The sequence below is a fragment of the Cherax quadricarinatus genome, chromosome 88 (assembly GCF_038502225.1).
Source record: "Cherax quadricarinatus isolate ZL_2023a chromosome 88, ASM3850222v1, whole genome shotgun sequence".
In the NCBI taxonomy this organism is placed as follows: domain Eukaryota; kingdom Metazoa; phylum Arthropoda; class Malacostraca; order Decapoda; family Parastacidae; genus Cherax; species Cherax quadricarinatus.
In genome coordinates this window covers 17,280,909-17,308,451 of record NC_091379.1, presented here as the reverse complement: position 1 = coordinate 17,308,451, position 27,543 = coordinate 17,280,909, and the positions used below count along the sequence as shown (strand labels likewise).

The 27,543-nt window shown below is 44.8% G+C and overlaps 1 protein-coding gene across 1 annotated transcript; it reads right to left on the bottom strand.

Annotated features, from left to right (window-relative positions):
- Window positions 1-26,092, bottom strand: LOC138855281 (uncharacterized). Its single transcript, XM_070103787.1, has 2 exons — window positions 26,029-26,092; window positions 1-2,585 (listed from the first exon to the last, which is right to left on the bottom strand). Exons 1-2 carry the CDS (start codon window positions 26,056-26,058, stop codon window positions 24-26), a joined length of 2,592 nt encoding a protein of 863 aa, XP_069959888.1. The 5' UTR covers window positions 26,059-26,092; the 3' UTR covers window positions 1-23.
- Window positions 26,093-27,543: the final 1,451 nt, after the last annotated feature.

Here is a 27,543-nt window from a genome sequence, read left to right as displayed (position 1 = left end):
GGAACCAGAAAGTCCAGAAGTTCTCATAAGTCTGATAATGCTACAGCTTTTGTGATCGTTGAAGACCTCGAGATCTTTTCTGTCCTGGTCACCGATGTTTGCATCTTTTCTGTCTCAGCCACAGACTTTGGGATATTTTCTGTCTCAGCCACAGACTTTGTCATATTTTCTGTATCAGCCGCGGACCTTGATACCTCTTCTGTCTCAGCCACGGGTCTAGAGATCTCTTCTATCTCAGCCACGGGCCTAGAGATCTCTTGTGTCTCAGCCACGGGCCTAGAGATCTCTTCTGTCTCAGCCACGGGGATAGATATCTCTTCTGTTTTAGCCACGAGCCTAGATGTCTCTTCTGTCTCAGCCACGAGCCTAGAGATCTCTTCTGTCTCAGCCATGGGCCTAGAGATCTCTTCTGTCTCAGCCACGGGCCTAGAGATCTCTTCTGTCTCAGCCACGGGCCTAGAGATCTCTTCTGTCTCAGCCACAAGCCTAGAGATGTCCTCTGTCTTAGCCACTGGCCTAGAAATGTCCTCTGTTTTAGCCACGAGCTTAGAGATGTCCTCTGTCTTAGCCACGGGCCTAGAGATCTCTTCTATCTTGGACTCTGTTCTATTTTGTCCCTGGTCTGTCTGAAGGAGGTTCTCCATGAGCTCATTATCAGGCTCCAGCAGGATAAACTGGTAGCAGGTGCCACCCAGACCGTCGTCACCCACAGGGTAGAACTCCTGGACGAAGGAGTGAGGGGGAAGAGGTGGGTGCAGGCGCATCATCAACCCCGGGTCCACCTTCACCGACTGCAGGAAATACTCGGGTTCCAAATCTGCGTCAGGGATAAGATTTATCCGAGGTTGTCGCAGGAAGAGTGGGAGGGACTTGGGGTGGTGGTCGTGTGTGTGTTGACTGTCTGAGTGATGGTCGTGTGTCAGTTGACTGTCTGAGTGGTGGTGGTCGTGTGTCTGTTGACTGTTTCTGTTGTCTGGGTGGAAATTTGGGTGGTAGTGGGAGTGAGAGTGTGGGAACTTTCCGGACTTTTCGTGGGAATGGTCATTTGCGTGTTCGTGGGAGTGGTCGTCTTGGTGTTCCGGAGAGTGGTCGCTCGGGTGATCGCGGGACTTGTTATGGGAGTGGTTGCTGGGATGCTCGTGGGAGTTTTCATGGGAGGTTTTGTATGAGCGCTCGTGGGAATTTTCCTTTGAGTGATCGCGTGGGTTCTCATTCGAGTTTTCGTGGGAGTGGGAGTGAGGGAGCTCGTGGGAGTGGTCGTGTGGGGGCTCGTGGGAATGGTCGTGTGGGGGCTCGTGGAAGTGGTCGTGTGGGGGCTCGTGGGAGTGGTCGTGAGGGAGCTCGTGGGAGTGGTCGTGTGGGGGCTTGTGGGAGTGGTCGTGTGCGGGCTCGTGGGAGTGGTCGTGTGGGGGCCCGTGGGAGTGGTCGTGTGGGGGCTCGTGGGAGTGGTTGTGTGGGAGCCCGTGGGAGTGGTCGTGTGGGAGCCCGTGGGAGTGGTCGTGTGGGGGCTCGTGGGAGTGGTCGTGTGGGAGCCCGTGGGAGTGGTCGCGTGGGGGCTCGTGAGAGTGGTCGTTGGATGGATCAATATGGTATTTATGTGGATGTTCTTGGGAGTAGTGATCACGAGAACGATATTGTGAATGACCATTGGAGGGATCATGGGAGAGCTGGTGGGAATGATAGCGATGGTCATGAGAATGGTCGTGTGGGTGACCGTGGGAAACATCATGGGAGTGGGAGTCATCGTGTAAATTCTTCACCACATCGTGGAAGGATGAGATGTTGAACTTGCTAAGTTTTTCAACTGGGTCTTCGTCTTTGATTATCTGGAAGTGGTGAGTGTTTGTTACTGGGACTTCATCTTTGATCCTCTGGAAGTGGTGAGTGTTTGTTACTGGGACTTCATCTTTGATGCTCTGGAAGTGGTGAGTGTTTGTTACTGGGACTTCATCTTTGATCCTCTGGAAGTGGTGAGTGTTTGTTACTGGGACTTCATCTTTGATGCTCTGGAAGTGGTGAGTGTTTGTTACTGGGACTTCATCTTTGATCCTCTGGAAGTGGTGAGTGTTTGTTACTGGGACTTCATCTTTGATCCTCTGGAAGTGGTGAGTGTTTGTTACTGGGACTTCATCTTTGATCCTCTGGAAGTGGTGAGTGTTTGTTACTGGGACTTCATCTTTGATCCTCTGGAAGTGGTGAGTATTTGTTGCTGGAACGACATCTTTGTTTCTCTGGAAGTTGTCAGAATATTTTACATGAACTTCGTCTATGAACCGGTGAAACTGGTTAGACTGTGCAGCCAGAAGTGCTTCCCTAATCCTATGGAACGTGCGCAGGAAGAGTTGTTTAGCCAAGGCCACCTCGGGCGTGTCTTTCACGGGTTGTGGCGCCACGCTGAAGGGGACCGAAGTATTCACCAGGAGCCGTGGTTGTTTCCTCAACGTCCGTCTGAGTTTGTCGGGGACCTCTCCAGCCTGTGACGTTCCTGGGGTCACATCTTCGGTCGTTGGTGCCTGGTGAGGGTGAAGAGGCTGTTGTGGGTAGCTCAGGTCGCCAAGAATGGTCGTTAACACAGTCATCAACACCTGCAAGAACAAGAACACATTCTATTTAAAGAGTTAGGTTAGTTTGATATCTTTAGTTTGATATCTTTATTATGCATCTCATATCCAGGGTCGGGAGGGAGTCAGAAAATTACAAGTGTATATAATCTGGAGTTTATCTGGAGAGAGTTCCGGGGGTCAACGCCCCCGCGGCCCGGTCTGTGACCAGGCCTCCTTAGGTCAGTGTCCCAGGATGCGACCCACACCAGTCGACTAACACCCAGGTACCCATTTTACTGATGGGGAACATAGACAACAGGTTGAAAGAAACACGTCCAATGTTTCTACTCTGGCTGGGAATCGAACCCAGGCCCTCGCCGTGTGAAGCGAGAGCGTTAACCACCAGGCCACCACATAATGGGTCTAGGAACTGTACCTCAACATTACAGAGGTACATAATGGGTCCAGGGACTTTACCTCAACATTACAGAGGTACATAATGGGTCCAGGGACTGTACCTCAACATTACAGAGGTACATAATGGGTCCAGGGACTGTACCTCAACATTACAGAGGTACATAATGGGTCCAGGGACTGTACCTCAACATTACAGAGGTACATAATGGGTCTAGGGACTGTACCTCAACATTACAGAGGTACATAATAGGTCAAGGATCTGTACCTCAACATTACAGAGGTACATAATGGGTCCAGGGACTGGTACCTCAACATTACAGAGGGACATAATGGGTCCAGGATCTGTACCTCAACATTACAGAGGTACATAATGAGTCCAGGGACTGTACTTCAACATTACAGAGGTACATAATGGGTCCAGGGGCTGTACCTCAACATTACAGAGGTACATAATGGGTCCAGGGGCTGTACCTCAACATTACAGAGATACATAATGGGTCCAGGCGCTGTACCTCAACATTGCAGAGGTACATAATGGGTCCAGGGGCTGTACATCAACATTACAGAGGTACATAATGGGTCCAGGGACTGTACTTCAACATTACAGAGAATTATTAACACCAGAGAGTTATCACCAGAAAGAAGGAACACTGCAGCAGGCCTACTGGCCCATGCGAGGCAGGTCCAATTCTCCTACCGGCTTAAGCCAATGCCTTATAGGCAACAGTTAGGCAACTTTATTTGTGTCTGGTGTTATGCCTGTGGATCCTGTCACATCAAGAAAGCGTTTTAGGTCAAGGTTAATATTGGAATTTAAGGTCCTGTAGATATAGATTGCACAGTAGTAAGTGTGGATGTTCTGAACAGGGAGTAAGTTTACATCTATGAAGAGTGGGGGGGTGTGTTGCCAGGGATGGGATTTAGTGATTATTCTTACTGCGGCTTTTTGTTGGGTTATTATTGGCTTTAGGTGTGTTGCTGCAGTTGATCCCCAAGAACAGATAGCATAGGTGAGGTATGGATATATAAGTGAATGGTATAGCGTGAGAAGTGCAGTTTGCGGCACGTAGTATCGTATCTTGGAGAAGATCCCCACCGTTTTGGATACTTTTTTTGTTATATGTTGGATATGGGTGCTGAAATTTAGGTTGTCGAGGTATAGGCCAAGGAATTTGCCCTCATTATGTCTGGCAATTAGAGTGTTGTCGATCTTAATGTTAAGTTGTTTATATCTTCTTGGAGATTTGCAGTGTCCTCGATGGATGACACTCTCATGCTGATCCTAGTATCATCTGCAAAGGATGATACAGTGCTATGGTTTACATCTCTGTCTATGTCTGATATGAGGATGAGTAACATGATAGGGGCAAGTACTGTGCCTTGTGGAACAGAGCTCATCACTATGTCAGCTTCCGATTTAACTCTGTTTACCGCTACTCTTCGTGTTCGATTGGTTAAAAAGTTGAAGATCCATCTGCCTACTTTGCCAGTTATCCCTTTAGCACTCATTTGTGTGCTATTACACCACGATTGTTTTCCCTGCCAGTTCTCTGTCCCAGTGGACCTCGTGCAGGAAATTCTTCATGCCTGTGTAGTCCCCTCTCTTGTAGTTTGGATTCATTTTTCCTGCCTCCCTCTCCACTTGTAACTCTGAGTATTCGAAGCTTAGAACCACGTGATCACTAGCTCTAAGGGGCCTTTCATATGTGATGTCCTCAATATCTGCACTGCACAAGGTGAATACTAGGTCAGCCTTGCTGGTTCATCCTCTCCCCTCTCTCTGGTGGTGTCCCTAACGTGTTGATGCATGCGGTTTTCCAGTACCACTTCCAACATCTTAGACCTCCATGTGACTCCAGGTTTTCCCAGTCGATTTCTTTGTGATTGAAGTCACCTACAACCAAAAGTTTTGCCCTGCCCACATGGGCCCCTCTGGCCACTTCAGCCAGTGTATCAACCATCTCTCTGTTACTCTCATCATATTCTTGTCTTGGCCTCCTGCTGTTCTGTGGTGGGTTATACATCACTACAATCACTATTATGGGACCTCCAGTCTGAAGTGTTCCTGTTATGTAGTCTCTTGCTTCTCCTCTGTCTCTTCTCTCCAACTCCTCAAAATCTCATTAGTTTTTATTAAGCAGTGCCACTCCTCCACCTCCTTGTTCTCTCTGTCTTTCCTCAGGATCTGATATCCAGTTAGAAAGATGGCGTTTATCATTCCTGAGAACTAGGCTTCTGTGAGGGCTATGATGTCTAGTGATGCCTCTGTGATTCTTTCGGGCCATTCCTCCCACTTATTTGTTATACCATCAACGTTGGTGTACCATACCTTCAGTTTCCTCTCCAACACTGTATTCTGTGGGGTTTGTGGGATTAGGTTGGGTCCTGGCAGGATGCTATGGATTTCTACTGCAGTGTGTGGGGTGGGGGATGTGGGTTTGGGTTGCGTATTTGGCTGTGGGGTTCTAAGGGTGGTTCTGTGGGTGTTTGTGTACTCTGCTCCACTCTACTCTGGTTATCTACTGACTCTAGCTCTGTCTTTATTGCCCCTTTCATCTGTGTGCGTACATGTCTATTCACCTTCTTGTTGTTGCAGGGGTCGAGTCACAGCTCCTGTGTGTGTGTGTGTGTGTGTGTGTGTGTGTGTGTGTGTGTGTGTGTGTGTGTGTGTGTGTGTGTGTGTGTGTGTGTGTACTCACCTAATTGTGATTGCAGGGGTCGAGACTCAGCTCCTGACCCCGCCGTTTCACCGACCGCTACTAGGTCCTCTCTCCCCCTGCTCCATGAGCTTTATCATACCTCGTCTTAAAACTATGTATAGTTCCTGCCTCTACTACATTGCTTGCCAGACTATTCCACTTCCTAACTACTCTATGGCTGAAGAAATACTTCCTAACATCCCTTTGGCTCATCTGAGTCTTCAGCTTCCAATTGTGACCCCTTGTTTCTGTGTCCCATCTCTGGAACATCCTGTCTCTGTCCACCTTGTCTATTCCATGCAGTATTTTGTATGTCGTTATCATGTCTCCCCTGACCCTCCTGTCCTCCAGTGCTGTCAGACCGATTTCCCTTACCTTTCTTCGTAGGACATTCCCCTTAGCTCTGGAACTAGCCTTGTTGCAAACCTTTGCACTTTCTCTAATTTCTTGACGTGTTTGACCAGGTGTGGGTTCCAAACTGGTGCTGCGTACTCCAGTATGGGCCTGACGTACACAGTGTATAGTCTTGAGCGATTCTTTACTGAGGTACCGGAATGCTATTCTCAGGTTTGCCAAGTGCTCATATGCCGCAGCAGTTATTTGGTTAATGTGTGTTTCTGGCGATGTACTCGGTATTATACTCACTCCTAGGTCTTTCTCCTTGAGAGAGGTTTGCAGTCTTTGGCCACCTAGCTCTATACTCTGTCTGCAGTCTTCTTTGCCCTCCTCTGATCTTCATGACTTTGCATTGGCGGGGTTAAATTCTAGGAGCCAGTTTCTGGACCACACATCCAGCCTGTCCAGGTCTCTTTGTAGACCTGTCTGGTCCGTGTCTGATTTAATTCTCCTCATTAACTTCACGTCATCTGCAAACAGGGACACTTCTGAATCTATCCCTTCCGTCATGTCGTTCACATATACCAAGAATAGCACTGGTCCCAGGACTGACCCCTGTGGGACCCCGCTCGTCACTGGCGCCCACTGTGATACCTCATCATGGACCATGACTCGCTTTTGCCTCCCTGTTAGGTATTCTCTGATCCATTGCAGTGCTCTTCCTGTTATATGTGCCTGTTCCTCTAGCTTCTGTACTAATCTCTTGTGAGGAACTGTGTCGAAGGCCTTCTTGCAGTCCAAGAAAATGCAATCAACCCACCCCCTCCCTTTCATTTCTTACTTCAGTTACCTTGTCGTAAAACTCTAGTAGGTTTGTGACACAGGATTTGCCTTCCATGAATCCGTGCTGGTTGTCGTTTATAATCTTGTTCCGCTCCAGGTGCTCCACCACTCTCCTCCTGATAATCTTTTCCAAGACTTTGCATACTATACATGTCAGTGACACTGATCTATAATTTAATGCTTCATTTCTGTCTCCCTTCTTAAAGATGGGGACTACATTTCCCTTCTTCCATACTTCAGGTAGTTGCCCAGTTTCAAGGGAAGTGTTGAAGATTTTGGTTAGTGGCACACGTTGTGTCCCTGCTCCCTCTCTAAGGACCCATGGAGAGATGTTGTCCGGTCCCACCGCCTTTGAGGTATCAAGGTCACTTAGGAGCTTCTCCACCTCCTCCTCAGTTGTGTGTAATTCATCCAACACTTGTTGGTATATCCCTTGTTGCTGTACGCCACTGTTTTGTCTTCCCATTGTCCCTTCAGCCTCCACTGTAAATACTTTCTGAAATCTCATGTTGAGCTCCTCACATACCTCCTGGTCGTTACTTGTGAGCTCCCCACCTTCTTTCCTCAGCCTGATTACCTGGTCCTTGACTGTTGTCTTCCTCCTGATGTGCCTGTAGAGTAGTTTCAGGTCAGACTTGGCTTTTGATGCTATGCCATTTTCATACTGCCGCTGCGCCTCCCTCCTTATCTGTGTATACTCGTTTGTGGCTCGTCGACTAATCTCTTTATTCTCCTGAGTCCTTTGCCTTCTGTACTTTTTCCATTCTCTAGAGCACTTAGTTTTTGCCTCTCTGCACCTTCGGGTAAACCAAGGGCTCGTTCTGTCCTTCCCATTATTTCTGTTACCCTTGGGAACAAACCTTCCCACTACCTCCCTGCATTTTTTGTTACAAAGTCCATCATTTCGTTTACTGATTTTCCTACCAACTCTTGTTCCTACTGAACCTCCTGCAGGAAGGTCCTCATTCCTGTGTAGTCGTCCCTTTTATAGTTTAGCTTTTCCCTTTCTACTCCTGTTACCCTCTCCACTTTTAGCTCCACATTGTATTCAAAGCTCATAACTACGTGGTCACTAGCTCCAAGGGGCCTTTCATATGTGATGTGCTCAATGTCTAAGCTACTCAGGGTGAACACAAGGTCCAGTCTTGCTGGTTCATCCTCCCCTCTCTCTCTGGTAGTATCCCTAACATGTTGGTTCATGAGATTTGCCAGCACCACATCCATCATCTTGGCTCTCAAGTGCAACTAATGTGACATTTATTGTGGCAACGTCACATTAGTTGCACTTGTGTCCTTTTACTTTACATATTGTCGGTAATTCTACCAACATTATTACAATCTTGGCTCTCCATGTTTCGGGACCCCCATGAGGCTCCAGGTTTTCCCAATCAATCTCCCTGTGATAAGATAAGATAAGATTTTGTTTGGATTTTTAACCCCGGAGGGTTAGCCACCCAGGATAACCCAAGAAAGTCAGTGCGTCATCGAGGACTGTCTAACTTATTTCCATTGGGGTCCTTAATCTTGTCCCCCAGGATGCGACCCACACCAGTCGACTAACACCCAGGTACCTATTTGCTGCTAGGTGAACAGGACAATAGGTGTAAGGAAACGTGTCGGAATTTCCACCCGCCGGGAATCGAACCCGGGCCCTCCGTGTGTGAAGCGGGAGCTTTAGCCACCAGACCACCGGGTGATTGAAGTCGCCCATGACCAGTAGCTTCGCTCTACTTGAGTGAGCCCTTCTTGCCACCTCAGCTAGAGTGTTCACCATTGCTCTGTTGCATTCATCATCTGTGCTTGGGGATCAACTGCAGCAACACACCTAAAGCCAATAATAACCCAACAAAAAGCTGCAGTAAGAATAATCACTAAATCCCATCCCTGGCAACACCCCCCCCCCTCACTCTTCATAGATCTAAACTTACTCCCTGTTCAGAACATCCACACTTATTACTGTGCAATCTATATCTACAGGACCTTAAATTCCAATATTAACCTTGACCTAAAATGCTTTCTTGATAGTTGTGACAGGATATACAGGCATAACACCAGACACAAACATCTCTACGACATTCCCCGTGTTCGACTAAACCTTTACAAAAATTCAGTGTATTTCAAAGGACCTAAAATCTGGAACACCCTACCTGAAAACTCTAGAACTACTGCAGACACATTCATCACTTTCAAAACTACAGTTAGAAAACATCTTATCTCCCTGATCCACCCCGACAACTAACTACATGATAACCACCTGGTGGTTCACAACTACACTCACTCACCCACTGACTATAAACCCAGAAATACTAATCTTAATCTTAAAATAATGAATCCTAACTAGTCATAAGTTTGCCTATGATACTCCAATATAGACACCTTGTATTGTGCCAAAACAAAAGCATTCACATTGCTAAACTCACAAATTATGATGTAGTCACTTAGCCTTAATACCATAATCTGTAAGGATTTAATGTTAAGAATTAATCTAAGTCTGCTCGAAATGCCTAGCCATGCTAGGTGTCCTAGTGCCCCCCTCTGTAATTAGTATTTTATAACATGTAAACCACACAATACCCAAAACCTGTAAACCCCACATTGTAACCCTTATAGAGAATAAACTTTAATTGAACTGAATTGAATTTAATCATATTCCTCTCTTGGCCTCCTGCAGTTCTGTGGTGGGTTATACATCACTGCAATGACTACCTTGTGTTCCCCTGACTGAACTGTACCTACTATGTAATCCCTTTCTCCAATCTCGCCCATTCCTTCCATTTCTTGAAAACCCCACCGGTTTTTTATTAGAAGTGCAACCCCTCCTCCCCTGTGTGTGTGTGTGTGTGTGTGTGTGTGTGTGTGTGTGTGTGTGTGTGTGTGTGTGTGTGTGTGTGTGTGTAAGGTAGGTGGGGTAGTGTCCATGGTAACCTTGAGTTAGACAACGGAAGCGAGAATTTAGTCGTGTTGAAACTCCTTTGTAATGCTGTGACTTAAAATCTCAGCCTCCACTGAAGGTTACCTTGTTAATGTTACCTTGTTAATGTTACCAGGGTGTGGCCTGGGGCATTGTATTGTGTATTGTGTTGTGTTACGTTGTGTGTTGTGTTGTGTATTGTGTTGTGTTGTGGGTTGTGTTGTGTATTGTGTTGTGTTGTGGATTGTGTTGTGTATTGTGTACTGTGCTGTGTATTGTGTTGTATTATGTTGTGGAAAGTGTTGTGTTGTGTTGTGGGTTGTGTTGTGTATTGTTGTTAAAAAAACGCGATTCTAAAAGCATAGAGATCTCCAGGTAATACTAGAAAGGACTGCCCTTCTAGCATCCAGCCTATTACTGGGTTTTCGTAACATTTAGTCAGTATCCTTGTCCAATTATCCATTAGAATTCAGTATGATTCAATAGTGCTTCAGGATTACAACTGGTAGGCTACTAACTAGAGAAATTAAAATTTAAGAAATTCATTAAGTTGTCTAGGCGTATATCAAATTAAATTAATTTAAATTAATCACAGTAATCAAGATAATATTAATCACTTCTCTCGTGTACAGTATTATTGTGCTGAAAGCACATATCACATTTATAATTCTTAAGTACCGTCTGGTACATTAACATTTAATAAGATATTACAAATAATTATGTGTAAGTGTGTAAGTGCTCGAAGTAGTTCGCTATGTCTCACGACTCGACTAGACTTAAACAAGTGACTGACAAAGTCCACAAATAAACTAACTTCTTGATCAACTGGCAATCAGAACAGTCTGCTTGAACAATAAAAAGAATGCTAAGCCCATTAGCAATATAACAAGCAACTGCGACACAAAATCAGAAACAAGGAGATAATATAAAGACACTAAGTAGGGACCATCTGCAGATCCTCCACAAAAGTCACAAAACTCCCATACTACTGAATCTAAGTTCAGCATAAGAAAATCCCAACTGTGACAGTACACAGAAACCAGTACAAATTAGGTCAGAAGCTACAGCTCAGGACCTGAGTTGCTCAGAGTGTCTAAGAGACACACAACCTCAGTACAACGTCGAAAATCACTAAGTCTATCCAAAGTTCTGTGAACAGAGTCTCCAGAACTAACAAGAATAATGAGACAAGAGACGATCTTCCAGCAAGGGCCAATAAGGGAGAATTAGGCACTTCTTGTCAGGAATACATCCAACCACCAAGAGAGTCTAGACCAGACTGAATACTTCAGGCGAGGTGAGGACACCCCCTCTCTATCACGTGATAGCTCTGTGGACAGTTGCTGCTCAGCAACAGAAGCCGGCAGGGAAACGAGCCACAAGCAATAATTACAGTAGTTAGACAATCAAGACTTGAACTTTGAGCACATAATATATGTGTTACATACTACCTAACATCCTAACTAAGTCAAATAATAATATAAAGCAATATATTTACGATTTAGCTATTATCGCAAATATAAGCAGTATAAAATTATATGAAAAGGTAATATACATGTAATATTTATACATAATATATATTGCAACCCATTCAGGGGTTGCAACATTGTGTTGTGTTGTGTTGTGGATTATGTTGTGTTGTGGATTATGTTGTGTATTGTGTTGTGTTGTGTTGTGGATTGTGTTGTGTTGTGTTGTGGATTATGTTGTGTATTGTGTTGTGTTGTGGATTGTGTTGTGTTGTGGATTGTGTTGTGTATTGTGATGCGTTGTGTTGTGGATTGTGTGGTGTATTGTGTTATGTACTGTGCTGTGTATTGTGTTGTATTATGTTGTGGATTGTGTTGTGTTAACTGTGATATCCTAACTATCACTTCCGTAACTATGATATCCTAACTATCACTTCCGTAACTATGATATCCTAACTATCACTTCAGTAACTATGATATCCTAACTATCACTTCAGTAACTGTGATATCCTAACTATCACTTCAGTAACTATGATATCCTAACTATCACTTCAGTAACTGTGATATCCTAACTATCACTTCAGTAACTATGATATCCTATCACTTCAGTAACTGTGATATCCTAACTATCACTTCAGTAACTGTGATATCCTAACTATCACTTCAGTAACTGTGATATCCTAACTATCACTTCAGTAACTATGATATCCTAACTATCACTTCAGTAACTATGATATCCTAACTATCACTTCAGTAACTATGATATCCTAACTATCACTTCAGTAACTGTGATATCCTAACTATCACTTCAGTAACTGTGATATCCTAACTATCACTTCAGTAACTATGATATCCTAACTATCACTTCAGTAACTGTGATATCCTAACTATCACTTCAGTAACTGTGATATCCTATCACTTCAGTAACTGTGATATCCTAACTATCACTTCAGTAACTGTGATATCCTAACTATCACTTCAGTAACTATGATATCCTAACTATCACTTCAGTAACTGTGATATCCTAACTATCACTTCAGTAACTGTGATATCCTAACTATCACTTCAGTAACTATGATATCCTAACTATCACTTCAGTAACTGTGATATCCTAACTATCACTTCAGTAACTGTGATATCCTAACTATCACTTCAGTAACTATGATATCCTAACTATCACTTCAGTAACTATGATATCCTATCACTTCAGTAACTATGATATCCTAACTATCACTTCAGTAACTGTGATATCCTAACTATCACTTCAGTAACTATGATATCCTAACTATCACTTCAGTAACTGTGATATCCTAACTATCACTTCAGTAACTATGATATCCTAACTATCACTTCAGTAACTATGATATCCTAACTATCACTTCAGTAACTGTGATATCCTAACTATCACTTCAGTAACTATGATATCCTAACTATCACTTCAGTAACTATGATATCCTAACTATCACTTCAGTAACTATGATATCCTAACTATCACTTCAGTAACTATGATATCCTAACTATCACTTCAGTAACTATGATATCCTAACTATCACTTCAGTAACTATGATATCCTAACTATCACTTCAGTAACTATGATATCCTAACTATCACTTCAGTAACTATGATATCCTAACTATCACTTCAGTAACTGTGATATCCTAACTATCACTTCAGTAACTATGATATCCTAACTATCACTTCAGTAACTGTGATATCCTAACTATCACTTCAGTAACTATGATATCCTATCACTTCAGTAACTATGATATCCTAACTATCACTTCAGTAACTATGATATCCTAACTATCACTTCAGTAACTATGATATCCTATCACTTCAGTAACTGTGATATCCTAACTATCACTTCAGTAACTATGATATCCTAACTATCACTTCAGTAACTGTGATATCCTAACTATCACTTCAGTAACTGTGATATCCTAACTATCACTTCAGTAACTATGATATCACTTCAGTAACTGTGATATCCTAACTATCACTTCAGTAACTATGATATCCTAACTATCACTTCACTTCAGTAACTATGATATCCTAACTATCACTTCAGTAACTATGATATCCTAACTATCACTTCAGTAACTGTGATATCCTAACTATCACTTCAGTAACTGTGATATCCTAACTATCACTTCAGTAACTGTGATATCCTAACTATCACTTCAGTAACTATGATATCCTAACTATCACTTCAGTAACTGTGATATCCTAACTATCACTTCAGTAACTATGATATCCTAACTATCACTTCAGTAACTGTGATATCCTAACTATCACTTCAGTAACTATGATATCCTAACTATCACTTCAGTAACTATGATATCCTAACTATCACTTCAGTAACTATGATATCCTAACTATCACTTCAGTAACTGTGTAACTATGATATCCTAACTATCACTTCAGTAACTATGATATCCTAACTATCACTTCAGTAACTGTGATATCCTATCACTTTAGTAACTATGATATCCTAACTATCACTTTAGTAACTGTGATATCCTAACTATCACTTCAGTAACTATGATATCCTAACTATCACTTCCGTAACTATGATATCCTAACTATCACTTCCGTAACTATGATATCCTAACTATCACTTCAGTAACTATGATATCCTAACTATCACTTCAGTAACTATGATATCCTAACTATCACTTCAGTAACTATGATATCCTAACTATCACTTCAGTAACTATGATATCCTAACTATCACTTCAGTAACTGTGATATCCTAACTATCACTCAAGCTTTCCTTCAGAAAGTAACCTTACTGAGCCCCTCTGAGAGTAATAATAACATTATCTTCTCATTACCTTCTGAAATAAAGATAACTAAAAGATTTCCACTTGTTAAATATATTTATAGATGGAGTTGTAAGAGAAGTGAATGGGAGAGTCTTGGCAAGACGTGTGGGGTTAAAAGATAAAGAATCTAACACAAAGTGAGAGTTGTCACAGTTGCTCTTTGCTGATGACACTGTGCTTTTGGGAGATTCTGAAGAGAAGTAGCAGAGGTTGGTTGTCGAGATTGGTAGGGAATGTAAAAGAAGCATATTGAAAGTGAACATAGGAAAGAGCAAGGTGACGAGAATAACAAATTAGGTAATGGAAGACTGGATATCAGATTGGAGGGAGTATGGAGGAAGTGAATGTTTAAAGATATTTGGGAGTGGATGAGTCAGCAAATGGGTCTATGAAGGACAAGGTGGTGAATCATAGAACTGATGAGTGGAAAATGGTGAGTGGTGCACTGAGGAGTCTGTGGAGACAAAGAACATTATCCATGGAAGCAAAGAGAGGAATGTGTGAGAGTATAGTGGTACCAATGCTCTTGTATGGGTGTGAAGCATAGGTGGCGATTGTTGTAACAAGGAGAAGGCTGGAGGCAGTGGAGATGTTGTGTCTGAGGGCAATGTGTGGTGTGAATATATCTGAAGTATACCTGGAGAGGGTTTCACAGGTCAACGCCCCCTCGGCCCGGTCTGTGACTAGTCCTCATGGTGGATCAGGACCTGATCAACCAGGCTCTATGGTTGGCCACATGCAACCTGATGTAAGAGCCACAGCCCAGCTGGTCAGGTACTGACTTTAGGTGCCTGTCCAGCATTTTCTTGAAGACAGCCAGGGGTCTTTTGGTAATCCCCCTTATGCATGCTACGAGGCAGTTGAACAGTCTTGAGCCCCTGACACTTATTGTGTTGTCTCTTATCGTGCTAGTGACGCCCCTGCTTTTCAATGGAAAAATGTTGCATCGTCTGCCGAGTCCTTTGTTTTAATAGGGAGTGATTTTCGTGTGCAAGTTTGGTACTAATCTCTCTAGGATTTTCCAGGCGTATATAATCATGTATCTCTCTCGCCTGCATTCCAGGGAGTGCAGGTTGAGGAACTTCAAGTCTTCCTAGTAATTGAGGTGTTTTATCACAGTTATGTGTGCCATGAAGGTTCTCTGTACATTTTCTAGGTCAGCAATTTCACCTGCCTTGAAAGGTGCTGTTAGTGTGCAGCAATATTCCAGCCTAGATAGAACAAGTGACCTGAAGAGTGTCATGGGCTTAGCATCGCTAGTTTTGAAGGTTCTCATTATCCATCCTGCTATTTTTCTAGCAGATGCGATTGATACAATGTTATGGTCCTTCAAGGTGAGATCCTCCGACATGATCACTCCCAGGTTTTTTGAATTAGTTTCTCGCTCTATTGTGTGGTTGGAATTTGTTTCATATTCCGATACAATTTTAATTTCCTCAAGTTTTCCATATCGGAGTAGTTGAAATTTCTCATCATTGAACTTCATATTGTTTTCTGCGGCCCATTTAAAACTTACTTGATGTCCGCCTGGAGTCTTGCAGTGTCTTTAATGGAAGACACTGTCATGCAAATTCGAGAGTCATCTGAAAAGGAAGACACGGTGCTGTGGCTGACATCCTTGTCTATGTCAGATATGAGGATGAGGAACAGATGGGAGCGAGTACTGTGCCTTGTGGAACAGAGCTTTTCACCAAGCCTATCCGATGTTATCCTGACGCCAAATGACTTCGAACAGGCGATAAATGACATGCCCATGCACTCTGCCCCAGGGCCAGACTCATGGAACTCTGTGTTCATCAAGAACTGCAAGAAGCCCCTATCACGAGCCTTTTCCATCCTATGGAGAGGGAGCATGGACACGGGGGTCGTCCCTCAGTTACTAAAAACAACAGACATAGCCCCACTCCACAAAGGGGGCAGTAAAGCAACAGCAAAGAACTACAGACCAATAGCACTAACATCCCATATCATAAAAATCTTTGAAAGGGTCCTAAGAAGCAAGATCACCACCCATCTAGAAACCCATCAGTTACACAACCCAGGGCAACATGGGTTTAGAACAGGTCGCTCCTGTCTGTCTCAACTATTGGATCACTACGACAAGGTCCTAAATGCACTAGAAGACAAAAAGAATGCAGATGTAATATATACAGACTTTGCAAAAGCCTTCGACAAGTGTGACCATGGCGTAATAGCGCACAAAATGCGTGCTAAAGGAATAACAGGAAAAGTCGGTCGATGGATCTATAATTTCCTCACTAACAGAACACAGAGAGTAGTCGTCAACAGAGTAAAGTCCGAGGCAGCTACGGTGAAAAGCTCTGTTCCACAAGGCACAGTACTCGCTCCCATCTTGTTCCTCATCCTCATATCCGACATAGACAAGGATGTCAGCCACAGCACCGTGTCTTCCTTTGCAGATGACACCCGAATCTGCATGACAGTGTCTTCCATTGCAGACACTGCAAGACTCAAGGCGGACATCAACCAAATCTTTCAGTGGGCTGCAGAAAACAATATGAAGTTCAACGATGAGAAATTTCAATTACTCAGATATGGTAAACATGAGGAAATTAAATCTTCATCAGAGTACAAAACAAATTCTGGCCACAAAATAGAGCGAAACACCAACGTCAAAGACCTGGGAGTGATTATGTCAGAGGATCTCACCTTCAAGGACCATAACATTGTATCAATCGCATCTGCTAGAAAAATGACAGGATGGATAATGAGAACCTTCAAAACTAGGGAGGCCAAGCCCATGATGACACTCTTCAGGTCACTTGTTCTATCTAGGCTGGAATATTGCTGCACACTAACAGCACCTTTCAAGGCAGGTGAAATTGCTGACCTAGAAAATGTACAGAGAACTTTCGCGGCGCGCATAACGGAGATAAAACACCTCAATTACTGGGAGTGCTTGAGGTTCCTAAACCTGTATTCCCTGGAACGCAGGAGGGAGAGATACATGATTACATACACCTGGAAAATCCTAGAGGGACTAGTACCGAACTTGCACACGAAAATCACTCACTACGAAAGCAAAAGACTTGGCAGACGATGCACCATCCCCCCAATGAAAAGCAGGGGTGTCACTAGCACGTTAAGAGACCATACAATAAGTGTCAGGGGCCCGAGACTGTTCAACTGCCTCCCAGCACACATAAGGGGGATTACCAACAGACCCCTGGCAGTCTTCAAGCTGGCACTGGACAAGCACCTAAAGTCAGTTCCTGATCAGCCGGGCTGTGGCTCGTACGTTGGTTTGCGTGCAGCCAGCAGCAACAGCCTGGTTGATCAGGCTCTGATCCACCAGGAGGCCTGGTCACAGACCGGGCCGCGGGGGCGTTGACCCCCGGAACTCTCTCCAGGTAAACTCCAGGTAGCTGCCTCGGACTTTACAATGTTGACTACTACTCTTTGTGTTCTGTTTTTTAGGAAATTATAGATCCATCTACCAACTTTTCCTGTTATTCCCTTATCATACATTTTGTGCTCTATTACACCATTTTCACACTTGTCAAGGACTTTTGTGAAGTCTGTGTATACTACATCTGCATTTTGTTTGTCTTCTAGAGCATCCAGTGCTTTGTCATAGTGGTCCAGTAGTTGGGACAGGCAGGAGCGACCTGCTCTAAACCCATGTTGCCCTGGGTTGTGTAACTGATGGGTATCTAAATGTGTGGTGATCTTGCGTCTTAGGACCCTTTCAAAGATTTTTATGATATGAGATGATAGCACTTTCGGTCTGTAGTTCTTTGCTATTGCTTTACTGCCCCCTTTGTGGAGTGGGGCTATGTCTGTTGTTTTTAGAAACTGTGGGACGACCCCCGTGTCCATGCTACCTCTCCATAGGATGTTAAAAGCTCGTGATAGGGGCTTCTTGCAGTTCTTGATGAACATGGAGTTCCATGAGTCTGGCCCTGGGGCAGAGTGCATGGGCATGTCATTTATCGCCGTTTCAAAGTCATTTGGCGTCAGGATAATACCAGAAAGGTTTGAATAGCAAATTCTGTGTCTCGCTCATAAAAAATTCGTTTAGGTCTTCGATTCTCAGTCTGGTTAGCGGCTTGCTAAAAACTGAGTCATATTGGGACTTGAGTAGCTCACTCATTTCCTTGCTGTCATCTGTGTAGGACCCATCTTGTTTAAGTAGGGGCCCAATACTGGACGTTGTTTTCGACTTTGATTTGGCATAAGAAAAGAAATATTTTGGGTTTCTTTCAATTTCATATATGGCTTTTAGTTCTTGACTCCTATAAGATTCCTTTAGCGTTACTTCAATGTTTGTTATTTCTCTGACCAGTGCCTCCCTTCGTATTACAGATATATTGGCCTCTTTTAGCTGCTCTGTTATTCTTTGCCTTCGCCTGTATAGGCAGCGCCTCTCTCTTTCTAGTTTACATCTTCTCTTCCTTTTTCTTAAAGAAGAATCCATAGGTTGGAGATTAGAAGGTGTGGGTTGAGGAGGGGTTATTGAGGTGGTTTGGACATTTAGAAATGAAGGAACAAAAAGAATGACTTGGTAGGCATATAAATTTGTAGTGGAAGGTAAGGTAAGGGTTGTCCTAGACAAGGTTGGAGGGAGGGGACTTCCCGGATGCATGCTGGAGCATGTTAGCAGCGAGTTGAGGCAAATGGTTTTTATGAATCGGTGTGCTGTTGGAGTGTGAGGAAAATATCATTTCTGAAGGGATTCAGGGAAACCTTTTAGCCGGACTTGACTCCTGGAGATGGAAAGTACAGTGTCTGCACTCTGAAGGATGTGGAGCTATGTTACAGTTTCTGAACTGTAGTATCAGCATGCCTCTAGCAAGACAGTGATGGAGTGAATGATGGTGAAGTGCTTTCTTCTTTTTTGGGTCGCCTTGCTTGTTCGGAAACGGCCCATGTGTTGAAATGACTGAGGAAGATTATGGTTCAGTGTTGGGTGAGCGATGTACAACCACAGGACCCGGGTCCAACCCTGGGCACGACCAAGCGGTAAGTCTCATAACAGATGCTGTTCCTTGCTACCTAACAGTAAACAGATGTCTGGGGTCGCGCTTGAATGCTGGGTCGTACCTGAGTGCTGGGTCGTGGCTGGGTGCTGGGTTGTACCTGAATGCTGGGTCGCACTTAGTGCTGGGTCGTGCCTGAGTGCTGGGTCGTGCGTGGGTGCTATGTTGTACTTGAATGTTGGGTCGCACTTAGTGCTGGGTCGTGCCTGAGTGCTGGGTCGTGCGTGGGTGCTGGATTGTACTTGAATGCTGGGTCGTACTTAGTGCTGGGTCGTGCCTGAGTGCTGGGTTGTACTTGAATGCTGGGTCGTACTTAGTGCTGGGTCGTGCCTGAGTGCTGGGTTGTACCTGAAAGCTGGGTCGTACTTAGTGCTGGGTCGTGCCTGAGTGCTGGGTTGTACTTGAATGCTGGGTCGTACTTAGTGCTGGGTCGTACCTGAGTGCTGGGTTGTACTTGAATACTTGAATGCTGGGTCGTACTTAGTGCTGGGTCGTGCCTGAGTGCTGGGTTGTACCTGAAAGCTGGGTCGTACCTAAATGCAGGGTCGTACTTAGTGCTGGGTCGTGCCTGAGTGCTGGGTTGTACTTGAATGTTGGGTCGTACTTAGTGCTGGGTCGTACCTGAGTGCTGGGTTGTACTTGAATACTTGAATGCTGGGTCGTACTTAGTGCTGGGTCGTACCTGAGTGCTGGGTTGTACTTGAATGCTGGGTCGTACCTGAGTGCCGGGTCGTACCTGAGCACTGGGTCGTATCTGAGTGCCTGGTCGTACCTGAGTGCCGGGTCGTACCTGAGTACCTGGTCGTACCTGAGTACCGGGTCGTACCTGAGTGCCGGGTCGTGCCTGAACACTGGGTCGTATCTGAGTGCCGGGTCGTACCTGAGTGCCGGGTCGTGCCTGAGCACTGGGTCGTACCTGGGTGCCGGGTCGTACCTGAGTGCCGGGTCGTACCTGAGTGCCGGGTCGTACCTGAGTGCCGGGTCGTACCTGAGTGCCGGGTCGTACCTGAGCGCCGGGTCGTGTTCCAGTCTTGCACAATGTTCCTTTCTGTCTTTTTTCGTATTGTCAAATTTGCGGCTTGAACTTTATATGTTGTCATGTCAGTGACACAAGTGTAGCGACAACCACATTCCAGCCAGACACACACACACACACCACACACACACGGGGCCAGGAGCTGTGACTCGACCCCTGCAACCACAAATAGGTGAGTACACACTGCATATTCCAGTACGGGCCTAACATACGCAGTGTACAGTGTCTTGAACGATTCCGATACCTTAATAAGGAATCGTTCAAGACACTGTACACTGTGTATGTTAGGCCCATACTGGAGTATGCAGCACCAGTCTGGAACCCACACCTGGTCAAGCACGTCAAGAAGTTAGAGAAAGTACAAAGGTTTGCAACAAGGCTAGTTCTAGAGCTCAGGGGAATGTCGTACGAGAAAAGGTTGAGGGAAATCGGACTGACGACACTGGAGGACAGAAGGGTCAGGGGAGACATCATAACGACATACAAGATACTGCGAGGAATAGACAAGGTGGACAGAGATAGGATGTTCCAGAGAGGGGACACAGAAACAAAAGGTCACAACTGGAAGCTGAAGACTCAGACGAGTCACAGGGACGTTAGGAAGTATTTCTTCAGTCATAGAGTCGTCAGGAAGTGGAATAGCCTAGCAAGTGAAGTAGTGGAGGCAGGAACCATACATAGTTTTAAGAAGAGGTATGACAAAGCTCAGGAAGCAGAGAGGGAGAGGACCTAGTAGCGATCAGTGAAGAGGCGGGGCCAGGAGCTGAGTCTCGACCCCTGCAACTACAATTAGGTGAGTACACAGACACACACACACACACACACACACACGCACACACACACGCACACACACACACGCACACACACACACGCACACACACACACACTAGTGTGTGGCAGGATCCGTACATACCTTGAAGAAGAGGTACAATAAAGCTCATGGAGCAGAAAGTGGACCTAGTAGCCACCAGCGAAAAGGCGGGGCCAGGAGTTGTGAATCGACCCATTCAACCATAATTAGGTGAGTACACACACACTAGACTCCAGAACATATCTACAAGCTGTAGGCACTGCTGGTACAACCTGTAGGCACTGCTGGTACAAGCTGCAGGCACTGCTGGTACAAGCTGCAGGCACTGCTGGTACAACGTGTAGGCACTGCTGATACAAGCTATATGCAGTGCTGGTACAAGCTGCAGGCACTGCTGGTACAACCTGTAGGTACTGCTGGTACAACGTGTAGGCACTGCTGGTACAAGCTGTAGGCACTGCTGGTACAACCTGTAGGCACTGCTGGTACAACCTGTAGGCACTGCTGGTACAAGCTGCAGGCACTGCTGGTACAAGCTGCAGGCACTGCTGGTACAAGCTGCAGGCACTGCTGGTACAACCTGTAGGCACTGCTGGTACAACCTGTAGGCACTGCTGGTACAACGTGTAGGCACTGCTGGTACAGGCTGTAGGCACTGCTGGTACAAGCTGTAGGCACTGCTGGTGAAACCTGCAGGCACTGCTGGTACAACCTGTAGGCACTGCTGGTACAACCTGTAGGCACTGCTGGTACAACATGTAGGCACTGCTGGTACAACCTGTAGGCACTGCTGGTACAACCTGTAGGCACTGCTGGTACAAGCTACAGGCACTGCTCGTAGAAGCTGCAGGTACTGCTGGTACAAGCTGCAGGCACTGCTGGTACAAGCTGCAGGCACTGCCGGTACAAGCTGTAGGCACTGCCGGTACAAGCTGCAGGCACTGCTGGTACAACGTGTAGGCACTGCTGGTACAACCTGTAGGCACTGCTGGTACAAGCTATATGCAGTGCTGGTACAAGCTGCAGGCACTGCTGGTGCAACCTGTAGGTACTGCTGGTACAACGTGTAGGCACTGTTGGTACAAGCTGTAGGCACTGCTGGTACAAGCTGTAGGCACTGTTGGTACAACCTGTAGGCACTGCTGGTACAACCTGTAGGCACTGCTGGTACAAGCTGCAGGCACTGCTGGTACAAGCTGCAGGCACTGCTGGTACAAGCTGCAGGCACTGCTGGTACAACCTGTAGGCACTGCTGGTACAACGTGTAGGCACTGCTGGTACAAGCTGTAGGCACTGCTGGTACAAGCTGTAGGCACTGCTGGTAAAACCTGCAGGCACTGCTGGTACAACCTGTAGGCACTGCTGGTACAACCTGTAGGCACTGCTGGTACAACCTGTAGGCACTGCTGGTACAACCTGTAGGCACTGCTGGTACAACCTACAGACACTGCTCGTAGAAGCTGCAGGTACTGCTGGTACAAGCTGCAGGCACTGCTAGTACAAGCTGCAGGCACTGCCGGTACAAGCTGTAGGCACTGCTGGTACAAGCTGCAGGTACTGCTGGTACAAGCTGCAGGCACTGCTGGTACAAGCTGCAGGCACTGCTGGTACAAGCTGTAGGCACTGCTGGTACAAGCTGTAAGCACTGCTGGTACAAGCTGTAGGCACTGCCGGTACAAGCTGTAGGCACTGCTGGTACAAGCTGTAGGCACTGCTGGTACAAGGTGCAGGCACTGCTGGTGCAAGCTGTAGGCACTGCTGGTACAACCTGTAGGCACTGCTGGTACCTGTAGGCACTGCTGGTACAACCTGTAGGCACTGCTGGTACAACCTGTAGGCACTGCTGGTACAAGCTGCAGGCACTGCTGGTACAAGCTGCAGGCACTGCTGGTACAACCTGTAGGCACTGCTGGTACAACCTGTAGGCACTGCTGGTACAACCTGTAGGCACTGCTGGTACAACCTGTAGGCACTGCTGGTACAAGCTGTAGACACTGCTGGTAAAACCTGTAGGCACTGCTGGTACAACCTGTAGGCACTGCTGGTACGACCTGTAGACACTGCTGGTACAACCTGTAGGCACTGCTGGTACAACCTGTAGGCACTGCTTGTACAAGCTGCAGGCACTACTCGTACAAGCTGCAGGCACTACTCGTACAAGCTGCAAGTACTCCTGGTACAAGCTGCAGGCACTGCTGGTACAACCTGTAGGCACTGCTGGTACAAGCTGCATGTACTGCTGGTACAAGCTGCAGGTACTGCTGGTACAAGCTGTGGGCACTGCTGGTACAACCTGTAGGCACTGCTGGTACAAGCAGCAGGCACTGCTGGTACAAGCAGCAGGCACTGCTGGTACAAGCTGCAGGCACTGCTGGTACAAGCTGCAGGCACTGCTGGTACAAGCTGCAGGCACTGCTGGTACAAGCTGCAGGCACTGCTGGTACAAGCAGCAGGCACTGCTGGTACAAGCAGCAGGCACTGCTGGTACAAGCAGCAGGCACTGCTGGTACAAGCTGCAGGCACTGCTGGTACAAGCTGCAGGCACTGCTGGTACAAGCTGCAGGCACTGCTGGCACTTGCAGGCGTTGCCAGTAGTTTAGGTGCTGTACAGGCTCAATGTGAGCCGTAAACGATCTCTGTATTTGTTCCAGCTCTGATATTTATCTTGCTTTGCACGGGGCCGTCAGCACTGAGCAGTATTCTAAATGAGGGAACACTAGCGATTTGAAGATTGTTACCATCGGCATTATTACCCTTGTTTTGAAAGTTCTCAATACCCGCCCCGTCATCTTCCTGGCTGTCGTGATCTTTGTCTTATGTTCCTTAAAAGAAAGGTCCGCTGACATAATTATTCCCAGGTCTTGTACATGTTCCTTACGTTCTATTTGGTGACCATCTTGAGTTTTGTATACAGTGACCTTTTGAGTTCTTCATTCTTTCCATACCTAAGCAGCTGGAACTTATCACCATTGAACGTCATGTTGTTCTTCACTGCCCACTGGAAAACCCTGCTTAAGTCTTCCTGTACTTTTTCAGTGTCCTCTACCGTACTGACTTTCATACTTATTTTAGTGTCATTTGCAAATGATGATACAAAAGTGTGATAGGTGTTATTATCTATGTCTGCTATGAGGATGAGAAACAGCAGAGGTGCCAGGCCAGTGCCTTGGGGCACTTGAGCTTTTGACCTCGCTGATGCTGGATCTTGCCCTGTTCACTACTACGTTTTGTGGTGTGTGTCAATAACCCAAAAATCCATCTGCCTATCTTCCCCGTAATGTCCAGGACCTTCATTTTATGCGCTATCACTACATGATCGCATTTGTCAAACACCTTTATAAAATCTCTGTAAATCACACCTGCGTTTTGGTCGTCTTCCAGTGCCTCCGTAATTCTGTGATAATGGTTCATCAGTTGTGACAGACATGATCGTCCTGCTCTACAACCATGCTGGTTCAGGTTATGTTGGTTGTGCTGCTCCATGAAATTTGTAACCTGCCGTCTCATCACTCTTGAGGCGAGCCAATGCAGCATGGGTTTGAGTCCTTGGCTAGTCATAGTGTTGTTAATGATCAATACCACTCGTTCGTGGTCACAATAATATATATATATATATATATATATATATATATATATATATATATATATATATATATATATATATATATATATATATATATATATAAGTCGTGCTGAATATGTAAAACTGGTCAATTAGCAAGAACTCATTGAAAATTAAGACCTTTCAAAAATTTTCTCTTATACGTTTAAAGATGTATTTTTTTCATTAATGTTGATGTAAAAAATTATAATTTTGCACCAAAAGAATCTTAGAAAACTTACCTAACCTTATTATAACAAGAACAATTTATTTTAGCCTAACTCAACTAAATATATTTTAAATACGTTTACAATAATTTAGTGCTAAACAAACACAGTCAAATATATTTTTTTTGTTAGGTTCAGAATGATTTTGGCAAAATTATTATATACACAAATTTTCACTTTTCCTATATGGCAAGATGAACGTTGCTATTTAAGCCAAGATCGCAAGTTCTGCCTATTCGGCACGACATATATATATATATATATATATATATATATATATATATATATATATATATCTATATGATATATACGAAGTATGGTGGCATTAGTGAGGTAGAGTGGCAGGTTTATCCAGCACTGTCATCAAACCATTACTTATAAGGACATCATCAGCACTGTAAACAGTTCAGCCTGGTACTGTGAACTGGACATGACACCGTATAGTGAGACAGTGATTTACCTTATTTTTTTGTGCACACATGTGCGCAATGCAAGTTATGTGCACAAGTACGGCTGCATAGTGCACGTGTCTACAACAGGAAATCTACATGAGGTTAATGTAGTTTATTTTTTAATTTTAGTATTGTCTAAAGTTAAGGAAGACGTAGACTGATAATGTTGACTTAAAACCATCTCTGTGTACATGTGCACAGTCTGGGTATGTAGTAGTGGATTGTTATACGCGGCCGTCCACAGCACAGTGACTATGTCAACATTGCAGGTGTTGCTTTAACAACACATGTAAATAAACACTTGGGCATAATAATAATAATAATAATAATAATAATAATAATAATAATAATAATAATAATAATAATAATAATAATAATACATATATTTACTACCAGTACATGTACAAGGTATACACACCATAGCTGACATCAATGACATACTACTATATAGAAAGCCTCTTGTTATGCTGAGCATTTCCCGCAAATTATGTCACAAATGGCGTAATTTGCCTGAAATATCAGCATAACAATTGGCTTTCTATATGGTAGTATGTCACTGATGTCAGATAGATCTGTATTACTTACAGAATGTCTCGGCCCTGGTAAACGTTTTCTGGTATGTGCTAGCGTTTGTTGGCATGTTTTGTTAAATCAGTTTGTGAGTAACAATTAATAAGATTTACACTGTAGCGGAGGTATTGTACTTACCAGGGACTGTAGTGGAGGTATTGTACTTACCATGGACTGTAGCGGAGGTATTGTACTTACCAGGGACTGTAGCGGAGGTATTGTACTTACCAGGGACTGTAGCGGAGGTATTGTACTTACCAGGGACTGTAGTGGAGGTATTGTACTTACCAGCAGTGGCTGTAGCAGCCGTCCAGCCATGCTGAGGTGGAAACACGAACTGACTGCTTACAAGCCCACACCTTACTGTCTGCTGTCACACCTTCACCAGGTCGTGACCTTGTTGCTGTCTTAGTGACGTCACGCCTTCACCAGGTCGTGACCTTGTTACTGTATCAGTAAGGTCACAGCCTTGAACGACTATGATGAGAAAGCAGCTAGCGAACGATCTACAAAGGTCATACATAATTATATACTGATCTCTGTAACCATGGTGTGGGTGGTAGTTGCACCATACCCATGGTGTGGGTGGTAGTTACACCATACCCATGGTGTGGGTGGTAGTTACATCATACCCATGGTGTGGGTGGTAGTTACACCATGCCCATGGTGTGGGTGGTAGTTACACCATACCCATGGTGTGGGTGGTAGTCACACAATACCCATGGTGTGGGTGGTAGTCAAGAGATTACAGAGGAATATTATTGATCCAGGGACTGTACTCTAACATTACATAGGTATATAATGGGTCCAAGGACTGTACCACAACACTACAGAGGTACATAATGGGTCCAGGGACTGTACCTCAACATTATAGAAGCACATAATGGGCCCAGGGACTGTACCTCAACATTACAGAGGTACATAATGGGTCCAGGGACTGTACCACAACATTACAGAGGTACATAATGGGTCCAGGGACTGTACCACAACATTACAGAGGTACATAATGGGTCCAGGGACTGTACCTCAACATTATAGAAGCACATAATGGGCCCAGGGACTGTACCTCAACATTACAGAGGTACATAATGGGTCCAGGGACTGTACCTCAACATTATAGAAGCACATAATGGGCCCAGGGACTGTACCTCAACATTACAGAGGTACATAATGGGTCCAGGGACTGTACCACAACATTACAGAGGTACATAATGGGTCCAGGGACTGTATGTCAACATTATAGAAGCACATAATGGGTCCAGGGACTGTACCTCAACATTACAGAGGTACATAATGGGTCCAGGGACTGTACCTCAACATTACAGAGGTACATAATGGGTCCAGGGACTGTACCTCAACATTATAGAAGCACATAATGGGCCCAGGGACTGTACCTCAACATTACAGAGGTACATAATGGGTCCAGGGACTGTACCTCAACATTATAGAAGCACATAATGGGCCCAGGGACTGTACCTCAACATTACAGAGGTACATAATGGGTCCAGGGACTGTACCACAACATTACAGAGGTACAAATTTTTATAACTAAACAAGTTACAGTGGTAATGAACAAGTTACAATGGTAATGTACAAGTTACAGTGGTAATGAACAAGTTACAGTGGTAATGTACAAGTTACAGTGGTAATGAACAAGTTACAATGGTAATGTACAAGTTACAGTGGTAATGTACAAGTTACAGTGGTAATGTACAAGTTACAGTGGTAATGTACAAGTTACAGTGGTAATGAGCAAGTTACAGTGGTAATGAACACCGTGTTGTGTATATCATCAATGTATAT

Excerpts from the sequence above, each read along its gene's own strand:
- LOC138855281 (XM_070103787.1), bottom strand. The coding sequence starts at position 26,058 with ATGGCTGGACGGCTGCTACAGCCACTGCTG. Across the intron at positions 2,586-26,028 it reads GGCTGCTACAGCCACTGCTG|GTGTTGATGACTGTGTTAAC; the intron begins GTAAGTACAATA and ends TTGTTCTTGCAG.